This window comes from Rhinolophus hipposideros, assembly GCF_964194185.1.
Source record: "Rhinolophus hipposideros genome assembly, chromosome: 2".
Taxonomy (NCBI): domain Eukaryota; kingdom Metazoa; phylum Chordata; class Mammalia; order Chiroptera; family Rhinolophidae; genus Rhinolophus; species Rhinolophus hipposideros.
Genome location: NC_138048.1, coordinates 49,034,535 through 49,058,757, shown reverse-complemented (window position 1 = coordinate 49,058,757; position 24,223 = coordinate 49,034,535). Strand labels below are relative to the sequence as shown.

Here is a 24,223-nt window from a genome sequence, read left to right as displayed (position 1 = left end):
GCTGTAAGCAGAATTCCATCAGATTTCACTGATGTGTCCCCTCTGTTCATAGCATCAGTGTCTGCACTGCGGTCTTAACATCTACTAACACCTGATGCCCAGATTCCTGCTTTTTTGGCGGGTGGGGTGTGTGTGTGTGTGCGTGCACATGTGTGCCAGCGTATAGATGTGTGTTTGACCTATTAATCTCCTATTTTTTCACTCTCACATCCAATTTGCTGAAATCACCCTTCTCGACAGCCTTGCCCAAGACCCCTCTTCTTGCTCACCCCGTTTTGTGTTTAGTCCATGAGAGGCATACTGAGCTTAGCAAAGCCATTTGGACCCCTATTGGGTTACAGGGCATCATTTTACCTGGATTTGCACCGTCTGTTGCTATTGGCCTTTTGGCAGCAGGAGGAGTCAGATTACAGCAGGAAAGGTGAGTCAGATTACAGCAGGAGAGGTCAGGCAGATTAGCACTGAGCGACCAGTTGATAATTACCTGGGGGTCATGTCTCAAAATAGACGGGCCCCTCTTCCTGGCCTCAGAGAGAGGAAAGACTGCCATTTCTCTGTCCAGTTGGCCCCTTACATTCTCTCTCCATGATCTTACTCCTGTGTTTCTTTTTTTTTAATTAAAGTATAATTTACATACAGTAGACTTCACCCTTTCTGGTGTACAGTTTTGTGGGTTTGATAGAGGCATAAAGACATGTAACCACCAACATAATCAAGATAAGGAGCAGTTCCATCACCCTGAAAGGTTTCTTCCTGCTGCCCCTTTTAGTCAGCCTCTCTCCTTGCCCCCTGGCAACCACTGATCTATTTTCAGTCTCTACAGTTTTGCGTTTTCCAGATGCCATATAAAAGGAGTCCTACAGTTCGCAGCCTTTTGCGTGTGGCTTCTTTAACTCAGCATAGTTGTACGAAGTGGTATGTTATCACTAGATTGTTCCATTTTATATGTCCTCATTTTAGATGAGTAGAATCGAAACATTCCTGTATAGATATTTTGTGTGTGTGTGTGTAAAATGAAAATGAAACTTTTCATTTCATTCGGGCAAATACCTAGGAGGGAGGTTGCTGGTCTATGGCAAGGGTATGATAAACTTTATCAGAAATTGAGAAACGGTTTTCCAAAGCAGCTACCGTGTTTCATTGACTTGCGAAGTGTGAAAGTTCCAGTTGTTCCACATTCTTACCAGTATACGGACAGGCAATTCTTTTTCCTTTTCGTTTAAAATTTTAGTTTATTTTAGCCATTCTAATAGTGTTTAGTAGTAGCTCATTGTTTTTTTAAATGTTGCATTTCCCTAGTGGCTAATGATTTTGAGCATCTTCCTATGTGCTTACCATGCATATTTCCCTGAAAATAAGACCTAGCCGGACCATCAGCTCCAATGTGTCTTTTGGAGCAAAAATTAATATAAGACCGGGTATAATATAATATAATATAATGCAATATAATACTAGGTATAATATACTAGGTATAATATAATATAATCATATGATGTGATACGATATGATATATGATATAATCTGATATGATATAATACTGGGTCTTATATTAATTTTTGCTCCAAAACATGCATTATAGCTGATGGTCCAGCTAGGTCTTATTTTCGGGGAAACAGTATTTGTTATTCTTACGATATATCTTCTTTGGTGAGTTGTCTATTCAAATCTTTTGCTTCTTATTTTATTTTATTTTATTTTTTATATTTTTATTGGGGAAGGGGAACAGGACTTTATTGGGGAATAGTGTGTACCTTCCAGGTCTTTTTTCCAAGTCAAGTTGTTGTCCTTTCAATCTTAGTTGTGGAGGGTGCCATTCAGCTTCAAGTTGTTGTCCTTTCAGTCTTAGTTGTGGAGGGAGCAGCTCAGCTCCAGGTCCAGTTGCTGTTGCTAGTTGCAGGGGGTGCTGCCCACCATCCCTTGTGGGAGTTGAACCGGCAACCTTGTGGTTGAGAGGACGCTCCAACCAACTGAGCCACCAGGAGCTCAGCGGCAGCTCAGCTCAAGATGCCGTGTTCAATCTTAGTTGCAGGGGGCAGAGCCCACCATCCCTTGTGGGGACTCGAGGAATTGAACCGGCAACCTTGTGGCTGAGAGCCCACTGGACCATGTGGGAATCGAACCAGCAGCCTTCGGAGTCAGGAGCATGGAGCTCTAACCACCTGAGCCACCGGGCTGGCCCCAAATCGTTTGCTTTTTAAAAAAGTGGATTGTTTGTTTTCTTATTGTTGACTTTTGAAAGTGTTTATGAATTCTGAGTACAAGTCTTCTTTTTTCTATCAGATATGTGATTTATAAACAATTTCTTCCATTTTGCTGCTTGTCTTTTCATTATCTTAACAGTGTCTTTTGAAGGCAGATGTTCTTAATTTTGATAAAGTCTAATTTATCAACTTATAATTTATATCTCTTCTTTTATGGATCATGATTTTGCTGTTATACGTAAGAAATTTTTGCCTAACCCCAAATTCCTATGTTTTCTTCTGGAAGTTTAATAGTTTTAGGTTTTGCATTTAGGCCTATGAACCATTCTGAGTAAACTTTTGTATACATTGTGAGGTTTGAGTTAACCATATGGATAGCCAATCGTTCTGGCACCATTTGTTGAAAAGAGTATCCTTTTTTTATTTATTTGCCTTTATTGTCAAAAATAAAGGTGTGAGATTGACACCTGAACAATATTGAGTTTTCCAATACATGAACATGATTTATTTCTCCGTTTATTTAGGTATTTTTTATTTCTTTCATTAGTGTTTTATAGTTTCAGTGCACAGGTATGTACATATTTTGTTAGTGAACAGGAATGCACGTATTTTGTTAAGAGTTATATATAAATACCTCACAGTTTTGGCTATATTTAAATGGTACTTTAAAAAATATCACTTGTGATTGTTCATTGTTTACATATAGAAATACAGTTGCTTTTTGCATATTGACCATGTATCCTGTGATCGTGTATTCTTGTATTTCTAAACTTGCTTATTCGTTTTGGTAGCTGTTTTGTGGATTCTTTAGGATTTTTTACACCATCATGCCATCTGCAAATACAGACAGTTTTATTTCTTGCTTTCCAATCTGTATGCCTTTTATTTCTTTCTCTTGTCTTACTGCATGCTCTAGGACCTCCAGTACAATGTTGAACACGAGTGATGAGAGGGGAAAACCTTGCTTTGTTCCTGGTCCTTAGGGGAAAGCATTCAGTCTTTCACCATTAAGTATAGTGTTGTAGATTTTTCATATATGCCATTGATCAGATTGAGGAATTTCCCTTCCATTCCTAATTTGTTAAGGGTCCATTTTTAATCTTGCATAAATGTTCAATTTTGTCATATACTTTTCTAGTAACCATCGAAATAACCGTACCGTTTTTCTATTTAGTCTGTTAATACAGTGAATTACATTGATTGATGTTCCAAGTTGAACCAGCCTTCCATTCCTGGGATAAATGCCACTTGCCATGTTGCATTATCGTGATGCCTTATCCTATCTAAAGAAAGCTCCTCACCTTCTACTTCCCAGTCTCTCCTATCTCACTCCTGTTTTTATCATCTGACACCTTCTTCTCTCATTTCAATAGGTATCTCCTAACTAGAACATTCTTCAGAATTCTCTGTAGCCTGCGCCTTCGGCCTTCACCTTCTCATCTCGTTCTCTCTCCTTACCCCTCTTCTCAGTGGTCCCCAGTGACTTCCAGAGATGTTCTCAGGGTCTTCTTTCATAGTCCCTGCAGTGGTTGATACTACAAGTCCATATGGTCATTTTTTTTCCCCTGGACCTTCTCTTCCCTGGTCTGAGGGGCTCTTCCTTCTGAGTCAGCTCTGCCTTGCCTGTTTTCCCAGCCTCATTAGGTCTCTGTTCTCTCATACTTTGGTCTTCTGTGGCAGCCTCCTGACCCATCTCCTACCCCTACACTACTCTCGCCCATGATGAATCTTCCTGAAGCTGTGTGCTCATCATGCTGTTCTTTGGTGCAACAATCCTTTGTGTAAGGATTGTGCCAGGACTTCTCAGCCTCACTTTCAGATGCCTCTTCAGTCTGGCTCCAGCCTGCCTTTCCAGATCCGTTTTCTCTCTGTGGACTTCCCCTCAGAATCACAGAGCCTGGGCTATTTATTCAAGGACCCCGAGTACCTAATAAGCCTGAGCTTCCTGGATCTCGCTCCAGGGAGGCCCTTCCCCATGCCTGGCAGCCTCATCAAACAGGCCCCTCACCCAGGACCAGCCCTCCCAGGCCTGCCCAGAAGTCTCCTGTCAATGCCCCACACTCCCCACTCTCCTTGCTTGGTACGTGTCAGTTTCTTCTTCCTCTTGCCAGTTCTCCGTCAATCTTGACTACTTATCTCCTCAGTTAGATTGTTAGCTTCTGTACAGTAGGGGATCATCTTTCCTTGTGAAATATAGGTTGGGTTTTTCTCTGCCATATGTTTATACATAAAGTGACAATGGTAGGATTCTGGGGTAGATGGGGATGGTGGGAGCTGTGAGTCATCCACAGAGTTGGTGGAGCTGGTACTGAGTTTGCCCTTCCCTGAAGGCACGTCCAGGAGATGGCCTTCAGCCAGAAAATCAGAATTTTCATTGTGTCGCCGAGGAGACCGCAAGGCTTTGAAATGGGAAAGAGAAAGTCTCTGTTCGTGGATCAGGGCAGACACAGTACAGGCTGTCTCCAAGGAAAGATGGCATCATATCCAGCATGGAGCCCACGTGGCCTCCAGACCTAGCCTGGCTGAGGACCCAGTGTGGTCAGGACCAGCTCAGAGCTGGGGTCAGGGAAAGTCTTCAGGTAGAACACAGATGTGAGTCAAGGGAGGACTTCTAGGTCTTAAAGACAAAGCGGCCCCTGGAAAAAGAATGTGGGAGCTGCCTGCTGGATCACTGCCAGGCCGCTGACGTCACCAGAGAAGGCTTTTGGGATCCAAATGTACAAGGGGACTAGGGACCAATGCACGGCTCTTGAAGACCAGAGGAGCCATAGTGGAAGGCGCAGGGGCCAGCCTGGACCTTCTGCAGCTGGGGTGAAGAATTGGGTTTTTGGAGGGAGTGATTGAGGCCTAGAAGCTTGAGCATACTTGTGGCTTCTGTCCTGTGTGGCCTGAGATGAGGACCAGGATCAGTTTCCCCAGATACCCCAGGAGCTGTACCTGCCAAGAGACATTTGGGCTAAACAGTACTTTTGTCAGTATCTGAAATGTCCGGTAGAAACTTGCTTTTGTGAGTTGTGTTGTGTTTTGTTTACCCGTCGCTTTTCAGTAAATATTCCTTTCAAAAGAATTCCAACCGTGTCTCCGCGGCATGAAGGGGCAGTGGTATTTTTCCAGGTGCCCATCCTGGTCAGTGGAGAAGGGCACCAGTGGGGAGCAGGGGGTGATGGTGGACACTCGCCAGCTGGTGTGGTGCGGTTATCGGGGGGTCTTGGTGCTGGTGCAGAGAAGGAATGGAAGCCTAGAAAGAGGAGATGAGACCCGCTGTGGACACTGATGGCTACTGGCCAGGGGCCTTCTCCTTCTCTCATTCCCTAGGGCACTTAGCACAGTGCTGGGGACCTCATCGTTAGCCAGCCAGTCCGTGTTTCATTGCCGCAGATCCCTGGGGACTAATAAGCTAAGGCTTCTCTGCAAGGGCAGCCCTCTGTCCTGTGCTGGACTCTATTACACGTTCGTCACATGAAATCCTGTCCCCCCGATGCAGCCTTCCGTGCAGTGCTCCTGCCACCCCAGCATTTATTTACTCAGGTGGTCACAGCATCAGCAATACACCGAATCTTTTCATCTTCATTCCTATGGATGCGTTCAATGTGATTATTCAGTGACCTGGTGTCCATAGAGTCATACCCCGTCACAGGCCATCCAAGCTTTCGTCTTTGAGGACGTCAGAGAGTCCGGCCAGTTCTGCTTGGCTGCTCCCAGCAGTCCTTGGCATTTGTTTGCTGGCAGCTCGGTGTGTGTTTGCTAAGATGGAGGCTGCGGGCTCCGAGCTTTGGGACTGGGGGGTCCAGGTGGGGACTGCAGTGACTGATGTCCTCATCTCTCCTCTGCAGCTTGTCTCCAATGTCCTCATTTTCTCCTGCACTAACATCGTGGGTGTCTGTACCCACTACCCAGCCGAGGTCTCCCAGAGACAGGCCTTCCAGGAGACCCGGGAGTGCATCCAGGCTCGACTTCACTCTCAGCGGGAGAACCAGCAGCAGGTGAGTGACACCCCCTGCCCCTGTGCAGCTGGCAGGGAGCAGGCCCAAGCCCTGCCTGTCCACCAGCTGTGCTCACTGCCGCTGCCCAGCCCCACCTCCCCAGGGGCATGTTTCCCTCAGAGGGAGTCGGCATTCCTGGCTCTGTAGGAAAGCTCTAGGAGAGACTCTGGAAACAGAGTTCTGCCCCGTCCTTCCCCACTGTCTCCTCCACCCAGTGTCCCCCTGTGGTTTTGCAAACAAGCCAAGCAGCCCAGGCCTGCCTGATAGAAAGGAGGGCCCGCTCCACCTCTCCCCAGAGGCTGATGAGTTGGATTCTGAGTGTCAGCATTTCCACTTGGGATTGGGGTGGGGGGAGGGAGGAGACCCAAGCTGGCAGCCCATGTGACACCCACTAGACACTTCCTCTGTGCTGAGTTCTGGGGTTTACTTGGTTCAGAGAAAGGAAGGCATCGCTGTCTCACCCGAAACCTCACCCTCATGGGACTCCTGGGTTGTGAGGCAGGCCGCTCAAGTGGGCCACAGACCAAGGGGCTTGTCCCCTTGAGCCCTGGGCAAAGGGACCTGCCTCTATGTGGTGCTCTTGGGTAAGGGTGGAGTGGGGACTGAGGCTGTGTCAGGGTTCCTTTCCGGTCTGCCTGGCATCCTGGAAGGGCCCTGTTGGGGGTTCAGGACCATTGTGGCCTCTTCTGTGTGTGAACTAGATAGAGGGCTGGGACTTGTGAGAGAGTATGGAGGGAGCTGCATAGCTTCCGGCCAGGGGGCCTGGATGGGCCGTGCAACCCCAGGGGAGTGAGCAGGTCAGCAGAGTGACGGGGCTCCCCCCTGGACCATAGTAGTCATGGCTCTAAGAGATCAGGCCTCCCTATCTTCTCATGTTACTGTTGCCCCAAACATCAGTGGAATCCTACGCTGTGCCACGTGCTTCGGCATGGCCGACGGCAGCTGTAAACGCGGAAGGTCTTCCTTTGAGCTTGGGGTCGGGGAGACGAAGCCCTAGAGAGCGGTCGTCAGCTGCACCCTCTGGCTGGCAGGAAGCGTGTGCTGGGGCCACCCTGAGTGCACAGCAGGCTGCACAGTGTGACAGCCTCTCTGACTCTGTCTGGAAGCATCCTAGGGGAGTTACAGTGACACGGGCTGGTGACATCCAGAAGCTGAGCAAGGGGATGCAGCTCTGCAGAGTCTCTCCAGGCCTCCCCCCATTCACCCCCCGTCCCGCCTCCCTTCCAGCCTGCTACTGTGGCACCGTGGCTTTCCAGGTCCCCAGCTCATGCTGTCTATTCAGAGACCTGGCTTGCCCCATGGATTCTTTTGGTCCTGCCTCTTGAATGCAATCCATGCCTGGCAGTGTCCCTGAGCCCCCCCACCCCCACCCCCATCCCCGACTGTCTTCTTGACAAGCTTACCTCACCTCTGCACCCCACAAACCCCTTAAGCTCCTTCAGTCCTCAAAATTCCCCCCTCTCATCCCAGACCCCAGCATCTCACCCGCGAGTAGGACACCTTGCTTCCCTTTCCGTGTTAGAGAGTGTCGCCTCTCACTTCAGCACCTTGTCCTTTCTCCAGTAAAATCAGCGTTTCACAACTCATCATAGTTTATTTGCCCCGAGCCTGGCAAGGCTGGACATTCCAGCCAATCCATAGGGATTTCCCCAGCCACCCTCTGCCCACTCCTCCTGACCCTCAGCTCCAGAAGTAGTAATAAATGTGTTAGGTTGGTGCAAAGTAATTGCAGTTTAAAAGATGAATAATTGCAAAAACTGCAGTTACTTTTGCATCAATCTAATAGAAAGGTCTCTCATGAATCTACACAATTTGTGGCACACTTTCTCCTACTCATCCAATATTTTTATAGCATTGTCCTTTAGTTTGTGATTCTATAACCAGTAACTATTTACTGAGAGTTTGGTAAATGTGGGATGGGCTTCACTGCTGCCGGGGAAGACTAGGCCAACCCACAGAGACCATCATCCCTCACCAGTTTACGTCTCCAGCGTATGGCTGTCAGCTGTGGAGCTGAACAGGACACAGCGCCCATCCTCAGGGAGGTGTCTCATTGCTCACACTCAAGGGAGACATGTTAACAGACCATTGAAGTACAGAGTGATCAGGGGCTGTAAATGAAGGCCCAGGTGGGGAGGGGATGCTGATAGCCAGAGCCAGGCGCCTCTTCCTGGAAAGCGGTGAATCTGAAGGAGGATTAGGAGCAGTATGCCAGTGTGGTCATTCTAGCTGGGGGGCTTGTGTGCAAAGGCAAGAAAAACGTGCCAGAAGCTTGGGGGCGCTTCCCGTGGTTACTCTATCGGGAGCAAAGTGCAGATTTCAGTTCAGGGGGAGGGGAGCACGGAGCGGTAGGCAGGAGCCAGATTGTGGAAACCTCGAGGCCAGGCTGGGGCATGCACAGATCCTGCTAGCTTTGGGAGACAAAGGGGTTTTTATGTGGGCCAGGGTTGTGGCCAGGTGTGTGTCTTAGAAACATTGCTCTCTGGCTTGTAATGGAAGACGGCTCAAAGGCAGCAAGCTTGGAGACAGAGAACCCAGCGTGGAGGCCAAGTGTACCTGAAGGAGACCTTGACCTGGGAGAGGCTGAGGCTGGGGTGCTTCAGAGGGAGAAGGATGGCAGCCAGGCCCGGGTCGGTGGGAGCATGCCAGGGAGCAGGCACGGCACAGGCAGTGGGTGGGTGTGGTGAGGACTTTGGTTCATCGTGGAAAATGGGAAGAGTGAGCTCAGTGGCTCCAGAAGAATCCACATTTCATGTGGCTGGTGGGACCCAGGGAAGCTTTGCAGGTTTTCAGCAGGGGAGTGACATGAAAAAGGCAATGTACTGGAGAGACCGGGGCTGTACAGGCCGTGAGGAAGGCTGAGGAGAGGCTATCTGGCCGGACGGCATGGCCCGAATCCCACAGGCAGGTGAGAGCTGCATGTGTTCAGTGGAGGCAGATGCAGAACACAAAGGACAAATCCAGGAGCGGTGTCCGAATCTGCAGGACTCTTTCAGTGCTGGACAGGGCCTGCGGCTGTGGGATGAGAAGTGAGTCTCAGAGGAAAGGTTCTGAGAACTTCAGAGTGGTTTACATGGGTAGAGGCTTGACCTTGCTGATCAGGAGAATGGGGGTGTCATGTCAAAGGCAGGGAACTTGAAAAGAAAAGCCACTGGGGAATGAAAACCAGGGAAGGTAAGTGTGGTTTGGGGCATGGGGTCAAGGTGACCAGGCATCAGGCGGGCAGCTGGAGACCCTGGCGCCCTGCTGACTGCAGAGGTGCTGGCAGAAACCTCACTCCCAGAGGACAGAGTGAGCAGAAAGAGGACAGAGGTGGTGCTGCACTCTGTGTGGGGCCAGGAGGAGGGAGAGAGGGACAGGAGCCAAGAAAGAAGCAGGGACGGGAGAAGAGGCTTAGGGCCACACCGGGGGTCGCCCAACATCCGCTGAAGCTGAGTGAAGGACAGGATAACGAGGAGGGCTGGAGGCAGCTGAGACGAAAGGCTCCACATGAGAATTCCGAGAGCAAGCCTGGCATGGGTAGTGGGCTGCGGAGGTCACAGGTGGAGGCCACCCGGTCTGGAGCAGGCAGGCCGGGAGGAGCACGCAGAGCAGGGGCCAGGTCCGACCCCAGCACTGGCCAACATGACCCGTCCCCTCCACAGTGTGGCTCTGGTCCCGCTCCCTGCTTCTCTCTTACTTCCTCTTCAATAGGTTTGAACATCTCTGTTTCTCAGACTCGTGTGCTTCCCCTTTCTCCTGGGCCACTGTCCGCTGTGCGGACATGGAGCCCCCATCATCGTCTCCTCCTTCTGCTTTCTATGAGCTTCTCTGAGCGCCCCGCGTCTCCCAAGCCTCAGCCAGGTGGCCTGCAGTGCCGCACCCCCATGAGGCTGGGAGCTCTGTGCAGAAGGAACTTTGCCTGCTCCATCCGTGGTTATAATTCCCGGCACCCCACGTGATGCCTGGAACGTGGTAGGTGCTCAGTAAAGATTTGATGACTGATTGAATGGAGCTCATTTAATGCTCTCAACAACCCCATCCCATCCCTATTGACAGATGAGGATCCTGGGACTCAGAAGGCTTCAGTGATTTGTCCAAGGTCATACACATTCTTAGGTGACATGCAGCATTCTAACTCGGGTTCTCAACGCTCGAGTGTCACCAGGAGTGCTTTTCCCCATGTGCACCAAGAATCAGGAGGTGTCCAAGGAGAGCGGGCCAGGACTCCAATCTATGCCTCCAACACACACACAGGTGTTAGCCCGACGAGTCTCAGGACAGCCCGAGAGGTTTTCCAGGGCCCTGCAGGTGGGGCCACAGTGTGGAGGAGGGAACCTGGAGAGGACACGGGACTGCCAGGCAGGTGGCAGGAGCCGTGATGAAAGCATTTGCTTCCCTCCCCAGGAGCGGCTCCTGCTGTCTGTCCTTCCCCGTCATGTTGCCATGGAGATGAAAGCAGACATCAACGCCAAGCAGGAGGATATGATGTTCCATAAGATTTACATCCAGAAACATGACAACGTGAGGTAGGGGTGAGGTGGGGGCACGGGGGGGGGGCGTGATGGCATAGTGGGAAGACGAAACCCTAAAGGAGACGACATCCCCACTCCCTCCCTTTCAAGGGGGCACAGCCCAACCCAGTGGTGGCTTTGGAATGTGTGTTGTGTGGGGTACCTCTCCAGGTCTGTTAAGTGAGCTGTTATGGGGTGGGGGTGTGAGGCTGCAGGGAGGGGACACAGAAGGAACGGGAGAAAGGAGAAAGGGACACCACCGGCTGTTGGGGAAACTCCTAACTTAACAAGGGAGACAGAAAGCCCAGACATGGGACCCAAATGTCTGCACCATCATCTCAATTTTCACCACCATCCAGTAGCTCCCAGGCCTGCTGAGACAGTGCATGCCAGGCACTGTACCATCATTTCCCACCTCCTTGCTAATCCGCCTGGCAACCCTGCAAAGTGCGGTTTCTTGTCAGCATCCCTGGTTTAGCGATCGGGCTCAGAATGGCTAAGACCCTTGGCCCAGGGTCACTCAGCCAGGAGTGGCAAAGCTGGGGTGCACCCAGGTCGGTCTACCTCAGAGCCCACGCTCCTACCCGTGCCTGCTGGCTGCTTCCCCAGACAGAAGCCACTGACAGCAGGGATGTGCAAACAGATGTAGATTAATCGAGTGAAGAATCTGCTTATGACTTCCACGGGGACATGCGGCGATACAGTGGCCTTCATCCAGCATGGTCGGAGAATCCTCCCTTATGCCCAGAAAAGGAGCTGCTGTGTTTGTCTTCGAGGGAGTTACTTGCTCCCTGGGCGTGTTTTCCTAGGACTCACAAGTCCCCTGAGGTTGGTGGAGAGAGAGCCTTTTGGAAGCTGGGGCTGAATTGTCAATAAGGGGATTAAATGGAGTAATGTAAATTACACATCTACCCCCACACACACATGCATGCACACACACGCACACACCAATATACATCCATTCAAGATGAGGCTGGTGGCAGCAGGGGCCGGGGGGCACTGTGTTTTCATGCAGAGCAGGCAGAATGGCCCAGTTCCCACGTGTGCTCTAGAATCTAAGACTGTTGGCTCTGCCTGCATATCATCTACCCATCTCTCAAAACAGACACTAAGCTTTTGGGAGAAAAATGTACCTACACAGTTTTGTCCCCAGGTTTTGGGGTAATCCTAACCTCCTTGCAGCCCCCACACACTCCACTGGGACAGTGCAGCCAGCAGCAGCCTTGGTCGGTCAGGGAGAAGACTGCTGGTGGGGTTTCCAACCCAGGCGGTATCCTGAGGGGGCTACAGGCTCAGCTGCTGGTGGTCAGAGAGGGAAATGTGTCCGAGCCTTGGGAGGGAGCTCTGACGGCTGGTTTCCTCATACCCAGCTCTGTTCTCACATGGTGAATAATTGCTAACAACAATAGTTCATATTTGTCGAGAGCTTTCTGAAGGCCATGTACTCTTCTAAGTGCTTTTTCTATATTCACTTAGTCCCCACAATAAATATAAGAGGTTGGTACTATTATTATCTCCATTTTACCGGTAAGGAAACTAAGGCACAGAGATTAACTTGTGTCAAGATCCCATCGCTGGTTAAGTGGGAGAATTGCCTCCGGAAAACTGTTTGATGCCAGTTTTTACCTAGGCTGGCTACTGAGCAGATGTTTTTTATATGCCTAGGAGAAAGGAGTTCATTTGAGATGGTGTGGGTAAGTCTTGGGGAGTCCCTAGGCCAAGAGGAGGTTCAGAGGAGAGAGGGTTGGCTTCCAGCGCACGCACGTGTGTGTGTGAAACGGAGGACACACCAGGGGCTTTTCTGCCTGATAGCAACCCCTAAAATCTGTAGTACTCCATTTTATGTAAAGAAACAGCCTTTCCTATTAGAACAAATCCCGGATCCTAAGGTGCGTGTGGGAAGGAGTGACCTGCCAAGTGATCCTGACACACATGAGGCCTTGAGCTCCCCCCTTCTGGAATTTTCTCCGTTGGTCCTATCTTCACCACCTCACTGGCTCTGACGTTGTTCCAGGCAGAGCATGGACGAAGGTGCTTTCCTTGATGGCTCTTAGGATACAGCACTTTCAACAGATTTCACTAACTATAAAGTGGAATACAAAGAAGATCGAGAAGATTCACTGCTCAGAAACGGTCCGTCATTCAAGGCACAGGTTCTCAGCCTGGCTTGTCTGACACATCGGCACATCTGGCCACCACTGCCTCTCTGCCCAGTCCTTTGCCCTCTCACCCCCTCGGCTTTGCCCTACGACAGGCATCGTCTTTCTTCCCATCCCGCAGTTGTTGGTTCTTGGGCCCCCAGACCTCCTTCAAGGGTGTTTGGTCAGAGGCCCGACTCAGGCCTCTTCCATCACCACAAGGAATGGCCCACGCTCCTGGTGACACCCCCCCTCACCCTTCCACTCCCACAGACGCTGTGACTTTGGGTTGATAAAAAAAACAGTGTCCTAATTACAGAGTGGCTCGAGCATCGAAATGGCGAGAAGCAGACCCCAGCCGAGTGGAGGTATTACGGTTCCAGGACGTTCTCAGGATCAATGACAGCAATCAGGAAAGAGATGAAAGGAGAGAGAAACCAAGATGCCATCATTTTCATGGGAGCCAGACATAATTCTGACTCTGAAATTGCCAGGCTAGCGGTGGCGGGTACACATGAGAGGCCAGCCACAAGCAATCATATGCAAATATCCTGCGGGGCCCCTTTCGCTGTTGCATTCGGAGCACTGGATGCAGCTTTTGATAGAAACGCATTGCTTGCTCTGGTCCCTGATTTTGGGTTGAACCTTTGGCTTGGGTTAGGGGTTGAGTAGTAGGTGGACGGGTGCCATCACAGTGTAGAAACACACTTTGGGGCTGGGATCGTGATACAGTGATTAGGCTTAGGGCACGGGGTCAGGCAGCCCTGCATAGAGTCCTAGCATTTCCTTGTTCTGTGGCCGGGGCAAGTCATAGGCATTGAGCCACTCTGAACCGCAGTTTCCTCATCTATACAGTAGGATGGGAAGAGTACCTACTTAATAGGGTTGTGAAGAATCACTGAAATAATAATGCAAGGAAAGCGGTTAGTATGATACCTCGCACGAAGCAAGTGTTCAGTAATTGGGAACAGCGATTACTGTTGTTACTGTGATTATGATGATGATTATCACACTCCCATCAACAAAGAAAGGCCTGGGGATTCTCTATCTGGAGAGTGGAAGGGTGATGAGTCACATTCATCAATTCCCTGTGGAACTATAATATTTAGAGGGTGATGACATGCTGTTCTCTAGCCCCACCAAGAGCAAGGCCACAGGAAAAATAAATCAGCTCTGCGGTGTGACAGATTGGACCTGGATCTATGGAAGGGGAAGAGACTAATGGGTGGGGGGAGACTTTGGCCTGGGCGGGGAAGGGTGACAGGCGCTCCCATTCTCTGTGGCCTCATTCTCCCCTGGCCCCAAGGAGAATGGTTCTGCGGCAGACAGTTCCTGGGGCTTTCGGGAGCCTGTCGGACGCTGTGGTGCTGAGCCACCACTGGCCATGGGTTGAGGGAGCCAGAGGCCAAGGAACCCCGGGAGCCTTCTAGATGCCTCTCCTGTCTGACAGATGGAGGTGTTTCAGCTCCTCTGGCTGGACAGGTCAGTCTGGGGCTGGGGCCCGTTGCTCGGATGTCAGAACTGTGACTTGAGAAGCCCCCTGCCTAACCCCAGCCTGTCCCCAGTTACCTGCCCCTCCTGTAGCCGGCAGTGCCCGTGTCAGAGGTGGGCTGTGCTCTCTCCATTCCTGGGACAAGGGCCCCTAGCACATACCCGCACACGCTGCCCTGGGCTGGAGTCTCCCAGTGCTCTGCCTTGACTGGAGGGAGGTCAGGGTTGGAGGAAGGAGCCAGCCAGAGAAGCGCCACACCAGGGGAGGCACGTCCCTCTCGGTCACAGTCAAGGTAAAGACACAGCCAGAACCCAGGTGCTGCCTGGGAAACCTGCCATGAGGTCACCGTCGTGGAGCAAGATGAGTGTGTTGAGCAGACTGGCTTGCACCCCACGCTGCCACTTTGTAGCTGTGGGAACTAGAGCAAGTCACCTCATGTGAGTCTCAGCTTCCTCACCTGTAGTAGGGAATGCTGACATCCATTCACCCCTCTGTTCAGCGGACGTTTCCCCTCTGCCTCCATAGGTGGGGACCTCCAGCCGAGCTCACAGACATTTAGTTAGAGGCAGGAATCGTGATGGAATAAGGGGAACACTGTCCCTGACATTGGGAAGCTCACCTTTTGTTTGCAAAGACACACACTAAACAATGGATTAATTAATAAATTAGGAATGTATCACATGAGGAGAGGGTAGGACTGCGTTCTCCATGGGTATAGATGTTACACAGCTTACTACTCTTTTATTCTGTTACAATTGGATTAAAGCCACAAAGGAGCAGACCTTATAATGGGGGGCTGGGGGCTCCTTGCAGGGGTGCTGGGAGGAAAGATGAGGTAGAGTATGTAAGGCCCCTGGCCGGGCCCCTGGCCCAGGAGGTGGCTGCCGACTGTTTGCCCTGGAGAGGTGGAGCAGGCCACCAGGCAAGCATCAAGGTCAGGTAACCCAGTACCCCAAAGGTTTCAGGGGCCAGGGAAGACCTGAGAGGGTACTAAGGAATCTCCACTTCCACTAAGGGTCACTATTGAATGAGGATGGCCCCACACCTAATTCGCCTGTCCCCACGCTGGACAGGTTTTAAAGGTTGTAGGTGGTATGGAAGGCCAGAGATCATTCCAAAGACAGCTCCTCTTCCAGGGAGTGCTGGTCCTCTGCTGAAGAAACACGTTCCTTATAGGGCTCTGTGTGGACCATGGCAGGGGTTCAAGATGGAGTGTGGGGGGGTCTTAATTCACTGACTGGGATAAGCCTCATTCTCAGGGACCCAGGAGCCCTGTGGGATTGGCAGAGTGTCTGCTGCCCCAGGTGTGAAAATGAGGTAAGACCTGTCTGTCCCTACACTCAGGTGTAGATGTAGCAAGGTCTAGGGAGGGCTGCGCTGCCTTCACTCCTTCCCCCTCCCTTCCTTTCTCTCCCCAGTCTCTCCCAAACCTCCCCCTTTTAAGGTTATCATCTGCTCTCCCGTCTCCTTCAAGGACTTGGCTGTATCCCCAGGTCGCTCCGGCGTCTGGCTCAGCTACCGCGTGGTTGTGAATTATAATGACCTCGTGATAATGTCCGCGATGCTCAGATACCCGTGAGTGGATTGTGCACCCTGTGGGCAGAGAGGGAAAAGGTTTACCTCCAGTCAGGTCCCCAGCCAACTGACCATAAACTCCCAGCATTTCCGTCTCCGATCTGATATAAGAAAAGTATTCTGAGCTCTACAGTCATACCAATTATAGACATAAGTGGTCTTTATATTATTATCTCATTCATTCCACGGACATTTGTTGAGCTGCTGCTATGTGCCACACATGACTAGGAGCACATGGAAGAGATACCGCGCCCCCCCCTGTAGCGGGTATCCAGCCCTCACCAGTGAGGTGGGGCTGAGCGGGGTGTTATGGGTACAGCAGCCTGAACACCCAGTGGCCCCACTGGGGGAGCCACTGGGGCTGGCTCTTCTCTTTCTGATTAACGAATTACTTACTTAATTATTTTACCTGTCATAAATATACAGAGCATAAACTTTACCATTTTAACCATTTTTAAGTGTACAGCTCAGTGGCAGTAAGTATATCCACGTTGTGCAACCATCACCACCATTCATCCCCAGAAAGCCTTTCATCTTTCATCGCAACTGAACATGGGTACACAATTATCTCTTCGAATTCCTGTTTTAATTCCATTAAATGCTTACTTTCCATTCCTCCACTCCCTCCAGTCTCTGGCAACCACCATTATTATACTTTTTGTCTATGCAGTTGACTGCTGTAGTTACCTTACAGACTTACAAGCATACAGTATCTGTCTGGCTTTCTTCACTTCACATAATGTCTGCAAAGTTCATCCATGTGGTCACGTGTGTCAGATAGTACTTTAAGCCTGAATAATATTCCACTGTGTGTAAACACATTTTGTTTGTCCTTGCATTCATGGATGGACACATGGGTCGCTTCTACCTTTTGACTTTTGTGAATAACGCTCTGTGAACATGGGTACACAATTATCTCTTCAAATTCCTATTTTTAGTTCTTTTAGGTATATACCTCAAAGGCAAATTGCTGTGTCATGTGGTAATTCTATTTTTAATGTTTTAAGGAGCCCTATACTGTTTTTTCTAGTGGTTCACCGTTTTACCTTTCCATCAGCGGTGCACAAGGGATCCAATTTCTTCACAACCTTGCCTGGGGTTGGATCTTGTCAACAAACCTGACTTTGTCCTTGGGCACAGAATGGGGATTGTCGGGAATGGAGCCAGTAGCCAGTAAGGACTTACTATTTTTGCTGTCTGGACTCAAAATGGGGGGCTCTGTGAGAGAGAGGAAGAGAGAGAAGTCAGGGCAAAGAGGCACCGACCCATTGAATATGTCAGGCTTTGGCTTTGAAACAACTGGAATCAGTTGTGCTTTATGATTCTGATTCTAATAAGAATTCAGTCATAAGAAGGATTTTTCTAGGCAGGGTAAGTCAAAGAAAACATCATGAATTTGGAAGGGTTAGAATCAGGTCCTAAAAGAAGAATGTGATTTGTTTTCGACCCTTTAAAAGTAAACATTTTTATTATGCAAAGGATGCATGTTCTTTGTAGAAAAATTGGAAAATAAGAGCAGTATGGAGAAGAAAATAAAAAGCGCCATATTCTCACCCCCGAGAGATCACTGACAACTGCTCAGTCTTGGCGCAATTCCCTTCTCCCTCATCGTGTTTCTCCTTGGAGAGGCATTTCCCCAACTCTTCAAAGACTCTGTGAGCAGTCTGTGTAGGTGCGTGTGCTGGTACTCTGTCCGCGTGGTGGGAGTAGGATTTGGTGGCAGAAACCAGATCAAGGGATCGGGATGGAATGGGGTCTGCAGGGGCCTCTGAGACTGGCAGTATGGATGCCAGGACATATACTGACCCCAGACCCACTGGACTCGGTCCTGACGATCAAGCCAGTTGCAGGGTTCCTCCACTTTCTGAAGGAGCGTGTCCCATCTGTGAGAGTGGAGAGGGCATGGCTGCGTCAGGGCAGTTGCTCCCTGTTTGTGGAATCTGCAGACATCAGTGTGTTCAGCATCTTCTCATTGGCTTTCCTCCTTGGCCTCTCCCAGCCTATGCCCTTGATTGGATCTCTGGCTGCTTCTAGTTCATATGCTTTGCTCTAATCATTTTTCCATCACCCCTGGAAAGCACTCAGTAGTGTGGTGTCCGTTCTCAGCCAGGTGTTGATAAGACCATACCTCACTGTGCTACTTGTCTAGTGCATGTGAGTGACTCATTGCTCCTCCTTTACCTTACAAGGGGTGTGGCCCCAAAGGGCTCCCAGGTTGTATGGCTTAGAGCAGACTGCGAGCACGCTGCAGGGGCAGCCCTCTTGGGCTGGCCTGTGGCTGGGCCTCCCCAGGCTACACACTGGGGGCCTGCAGGGCGCTTCCTGCCCTGTTTCCATAAGACCTTCATTTCACACTGAGCCCAGCATCCTGGGAGTTGTGCTGAGACTTTGCCAAACCCCTACCCCAAGCCCCTGCTCTTCCTAGGCCCCCCTCAACCGATGGTTTGCCTCTTGGCATTTCTTGAGTTCCCTCTGTGCGATGCCGAGGATGCTGGCCATCAGAGGAGCAGGTCCTCAGTATGGCCACTTGCGGAGACCACTAGGCGAACTCAACTCCCGGTGTTTGGGGATGCGACCCGGTGTGGCTTCCGCACAAGAACAGGGTCAGATGCCGACAACTTCAGCAAGTCACAGGGCGTGTTGGCAGCAAGAGGGAGCAGCAGTGAGGAAATGCGCTTGACTAAAAATGCATGTGGTGAAGCTGAGCTGAAGCTGGGACGGATAGCTGAAGGGCCTATTGTGGTAATTGGGATGAAGTGCCTGCCCACTCTTGCCTCTGGAGTAGAATGCGGGCAACCGTGAGTGATGGATGGCAGGCAGTTAGGGAGGAGCACACAACCAGAGTGGGCCTGCCCCGCTTCTGTGCGCCTGCCGTGACGGCCTGGTCGAATTGCCAACACGCGCTCTCAAGTGGGAGCTAATCGATGAATTAGCGCCTTACCGCATGTCTGGGCCCAGCGCTGGTTGTAAAATGGTCTTCAGAATTACTAAGGAGCAGGTCAGGAATTGTTGGCCAGCGGAACAGACAGTCTGCCTTTGGGTAAACCTCATAAAACAAGAGACACCAGAAGTGACAGTCACTAAGCAGAATCCTCCCACGGGGCGGCAGGGAAGTGTGACTCTGCCTCTGAAGGGAGGTGGGGGAATGTGGAGGTGGCAGTGTTTCCGTAAATGTGTAGGAGAGGCTGCAGGGGTTCAGCGCTGGGACCTCTGTGCAAGTTAGAAGCCCTGCTTTGAGCTACCTCCTCCCCGTCTGTCTGGCTGCTGTGTCGCACTCCCGAAGGAAGGGAGCCATAGCAACCTGCCCCTCCCTGATTCCTCAACAGCTATTGAGGCCCTTGGAGGGGGCCGTGGAAGAGTAGATCCAGGAGATTGGAGGAAGCATCAGGCTTTCAAAGCCACCCCGAGGCCCTCACACGCTGATGTTATTTCCAGAATCTCCTGGCGCACAACCAGAAAGCAGTTTGTGGCCTCTGTCACCATTCCACCATTTGTTCTGTGAACATTGCTGGAGTGTCTGCTGGGTGCCAGGTTATGGGATCCTCAGGCTCGTGTCTCAAATGATATGCTTGGGACCCCAAGAAGTCCAGTGGGGTAGAAGCAAGAGCGACTGGAGTTATTAGGCCTGCCTCTTACTTGCTTTGAAACTATAAATATTCTCTTCCATTCAGCAAATACTTATTAGGCACGTTTGTGGGTTGAACTGTGTCCTCCTGAAAGATATGTTGAGGCCCTAACCCTTGGTAGCTGTGAATCTGACCTTATTTGGAAATAGGGTCTTTGCAGATGAAATCAAGGTAAGATGAAGTCATGCTAGAGTAGGGTGGGCCCCTAACCCAGTATGACTGGTGTCCTGATGAGAGGAAAATGCCCTGTGAAGACAGAGACACACAGGGAGAACGCCTTGTGAGGACAGAGGCAGCGATTGGAGAGACGCGGCTGCAAGCCAAGGAATACCAAGGAGTGCCAGGCGCCACCAGAAAGAGGCAAGGAGGGACTCTGCCCAGAGTCTCAGAGGGAACACGGCCCTGCTGACACCTTGATTTTCAACTTCCAGCCTCCAGAACTGGGGGAGAGTAAATTTCAGTTGTGTTAAGCCACCCAGTTTGTGATGCTTTGTTACAGGAGTCCTGGGAAACTAAAACAGGCACCTCCTAGGCACTGGCTATTGTGCTAGGTGTGTATGTAGTGAGATGACAGTTAGAGCAGAAGGGAAAGGTAGACATTATCTGTCCTCATTCAGTCATTCACGTACACATTTTATTGGTTGTTTATTCTGTGTGCCAGACGTTGTGCTGGGGCTCAGACGTAGCAGTGAGTGAAATCCCTACGCCCCACCAAGGAGTTTATGTTCTAATGGGGAGAAACAGACAGGAGCATAATGATAAATCCCGACAACAGTAAATAAATAGTATATTAACCGGTGAAAAGTACAAGGGAGAAAAATTCAGCACAGAAGGTAGAGAGAGACATGTGGAAAGGCTTGCAGGCTTAAATAAGGTGGTGGAAGCCTCCTTGAGAAGGTGACACTTGAACTAGCAGTGGTTCTCAATCCTAGCTGTATATTAAAATCACCAGAGAAGCTTAAAATAAAACGGAACAAAAACACTCAATAGCAGAACCCCACCCCAGGTCAATTAAGTCTGAATCTCGGGGTGGGGCTTTCCTTCTCCTTAGGAAAGCTCCCAGATGATTCTAAGGGCCCAGGTCTGCGAAGCACTGGTCTAGCAGGATGACAGCTGCAGTGGAGAAAAGTGCTCCCTGTGGCCCAGCGAGGTCACCTGTAGAGAATGGTCCAGGCCTGCCCATGTCCATACACGGCAGGCAGACGCCTGTGCCCCGAGTGGCTGGGTGAGCTCAGCAGGTACGGGGGTCATAGCTCAGTGAGGGGGGGCCCCTTGAGCCTCCAGTCCACACACATCTGCCTCATGCTTCCCGGAGCGGCCCATTCTCTTTCTTCTTTCCTCTGATCCTTGGTACCGTGGGTCACCTTGTCCAATAGCAGTCCTGCCTCTACCAAGTTTGAGGACATTTTTTCCTCCTCTCCCCCCCAAAGCCAGGCTTCTGCTGTGTAGGCTTGCACCCAGGGTGGGACAGCTGCTGGGCCTGGTGTTGCCGGATTTGCATTTGAAACATTGAAATCAGCCCAGGGGACTCTCACTGATCATGCTCCCTGACTCTGGAACCGCCGATCTTGACCTCAACTTGCCTTTGCTTGGATTTCCTGAGAGTTAAAGAATTTCCAGAATAACTATGTAATGGTGCTTATCGTAGACCAGAGAAACCTTTTCTTTCTTCCTGAGTGGAGTGGGGCAGCTACGTGAGATACTGAGTCAGGGAAGAGGCAGGTAGGGCAGGATGAGGGTCTGCACATATTTCGTTAGGAAGCCGGGATCAGCACCTGCAGCCTGGCAGCTTCCCCTCCCCCGCTCCTCTCTCACCTGGCATGCTGCATGCCCAGAGACTCCCCCGGGCAGACGCTGAGCCTGTCTGTGAGCTTGTCAGACACCAGGCATCAAAGCGACTCCCGGCTCCCTTTCATCCTCTGAGCACGCTGCCCCGTGGCTGTCCACTCCGGGAGTCTGATGTCCTGTGTCCTGAAGGGACAGTGTCTCCCTTCTCTGCTCCCCATCCTCCCCCTCATCTTTTCTCTTTTCACTCATTTGTCTCATCTCACGTCATTTCTCCCACTGTCTTTGGCTTCCGTCCTGCAGTTGTCTTTACTGATCCAGGCTGGGATCAGAGTGGCGGGAGGTGCTGGATGCCAGGAAATAACCCTGGGCTGGGACCTGGGCTTTGCCCTCTTGTACTCTCCCTGGAGGTGACACCGACTGGCGGAAGCCCCAAGATGCACGCCCGGGTGGCCCAGCCTGTTGCCACTTCGCCTCACGTGGGATGGCGAGCAGCTGCTGAGTGCATCTCATCTTGACGGAGTCCTGAGCTCGCCCCTACAGCAGCCCACACGTGCCTCCCTCTGCCTCACCGTCAGGGCCGGGTGGTCAGATTGTACGTCTGGTCACTTAAGATGGCTGTGGGGCCAACAGGCAAATAATAATATTTATTGGTTCTACTCCTGCACGTGGAGCCACGTGTCCTGTGTGGCCTTGGGCAGGTGACTCAACCACTCCACCTCTCTGTACCTCAGTTTTTTCACCTGTAAAAGGAGACTAACCTCAGGGTGATCGCGAGGCTTATATGAGTTACAGTGCTTAGAACACTGTCCAACTGTTTGAAAATGTAGGTTTTGTAATTACCCAGGTATGGTGAGGCCAGGAGCTGATTACCACGAAAAGATAGTTTGTTTCTCACCGTTTCTAAGAGAGGAGAGCACCCATGCCATGGGGGGCCATGCAGGGAAGCACCAGGGTGCAGGAGGCAGTGAGGGGGGAAATGTGGGCAAGAGCCTTTATTGTGGGAAGGAACCGGTGAGACAGGGTAAGCAGGCTTCGGAGTGACGTGTTTGAGTAATTTCAGTGGGCTGTGGGGTGTAGGGACTATCCCAAGTTACCTGGTACCTGTCCCTGGGGTGATTAGGGCAGGGGGGCTGTGGCCCCACACATTAGAGCCTGATGGGGGCGGGGAGCTCTGGACCCTGAGGTGAGTTGTTGGCTCTCTCTAGGAACTGCTGGCCTGGCAGGGACAGGCTCCGGAGTGAGGGAGGTCCCAGATGTCACACACCAGAATGAAAAGACACGCTTAATGCACCAGCACACATTTGCAGAATAAAATGACAAAATATGTGTAGTTCTACATTCCTACTTTAAAAATGGAACTGTCCGTTCTGGAGCCTCAGGTGCCCTGTGGCATAGTGGGAAGAGTACGGGTCTTGGGGGGAGAGCCTGCCATGCTGCTGTCTGCAGCTTCTTCCTGAGGCACAGCCTCCTCAGCTGTGAGATGAAGCCACCAAGCCCTCACTTCAGGGCCACCTGGAGGACTCAGTGAGGTGAGCCCCACACCAGGCTACCAGGAGCGTCTCAGTACATGAAAGTTACTACATTATTGTGTCCATTTTAAGAAGAAAAGTCTAGGGGCCCTTACACATTCTGGGCCTGGATCCTCACCTCTGATAGTCTGTTATGAAAGAAAAGGAAGATGTTTTCAATCTTGGGCACACGAGCCTCAGAAACGGATAAAAGATCCACAGGGATGAGCTAGTGCATTTGACAGGCGTCTGGGGCTGAGGCCAGAGGAGCTGGCGGGTACCAGTTGGGGGCTTCCAGAGACACTTCCTGGCTGTGACTTCCTCTCGCTTCTCCCCGGGCTGCTGAGTCTGTCCCTTGCTAGAGGACTCCCATGGGATGAGGGTCTCGGGGTCGGATTCCCTTGTGTAGGTGCTGGGAAGTGAGGCCTGTGTACAGCTACCATTCGGGTCTGAAATACCTTCCAGAGCAGATGAATCAGGGACCCCCTGTTCCCAGGCCCAACTACCTTGAAGGGGAAGCTCAGGGCTCAAACGGGCCGGCCCGAGAGGTAACTAAGAGTTGGGGGTTCTGGCCCTGTCTATGGGAACCTCAGGCAGGCGCACCCTCCCAGGCCCCTTTTTCCTCCTGGGTAGCAGTTGGGGTACAGAAAGGAGGACTTCATCGGCGTTTCCTGGCCAGCAGGGAGAGGCCAGCATTCCCGGGTCTCTGGTGTCAGGGCTTCGCTGTCCCCTCCCCAGCAGCCGTGTGAGCCCCTCCAGGACTCCTGCTGGCCCACAGCCCTCCTGAGGCCCAGGGTGGGCCTCGCTGTGTCGCCCTGACCATCCTCCCTCACGGGGGTCCTCCTCCACTGTCTCTCCAGCATCCTGTTTGCTGACATTGAAGGCTTCACCAGCCTGGCATCTCAGTGCACTGCCCAGGAGCTGGTCATGACCCTCAACGAGCTCTTTGCCCGCTTTGACAAGCTGGCTGCGGTGAGTCACCCTGTCCACTGTCCTCGCACCCCTGTGGGCCTGAGCCAGGCTGCCTGCGGGAGGGTGCTGCAGTCAAGACCCTGCTGATCCCAGGACAAGGGATGGGCACTGTGCCAGGGTGTGCCCTGCTGGGCAGAGCCTGCTGCAGGGAACTGTGGGGGGGCTACACAGGCTGTGCTGTGTGTCCTCACGGCCTGCACCAGCTGTGGCCACGCACTCAGTGGGAGACGCTTTCTCCGCGTCATCGGTCACGAGGGAGCGAATGGGTGATAACGGTGAGAAGGGCTACAGGTAATACTGCCCAGGCGTTCGGTAGGACAAACTAGATGCCATACAGCCACTTTCCTGATGAGGTTGGCCAGAGTGGCCAGAGAATGAGTCTGAATCCCAACTGGCCTGCAGGCAGCTGTGGGCCACCCCCAGAGGCTTCCAGAGAGAGAGGACCCT

The 24,223-nt window shown here is 51.4% G+C and overlaps 1 protein-coding gene across 4 annotated transcripts in view; it reads left to right on the top strand.

The window, feature by feature from the left end:
* The window catches only part of ADCY5 (adenylate cyclase 5), a 153,724-nt gene that overhangs the window by 80,927 nt on the left and 48,574 nt on the right, over window positions 1–24,223 (top strand). For all 4 annotated transcript variants that reach the window (XM_081026197.1, XM_081026196.1, XM_081026195.1 and 1 more), the window contains exons 2-4: window positions 6,035–6,184; window positions 10,571–10,692; window positions 23,665–23,776. In XM_081026197.1, coding sequence (XP_080882323.1) covers window positions 6,035–6,184; window positions 10,571–10,692; window positions 23,665–23,776 — 384 coding nt within the window. The remainder of the gene's footprint in view (window positions 1–6,034; window positions 6,185–10,570; window positions 10,693–23,664; window positions 23,777–24,223) is intronic.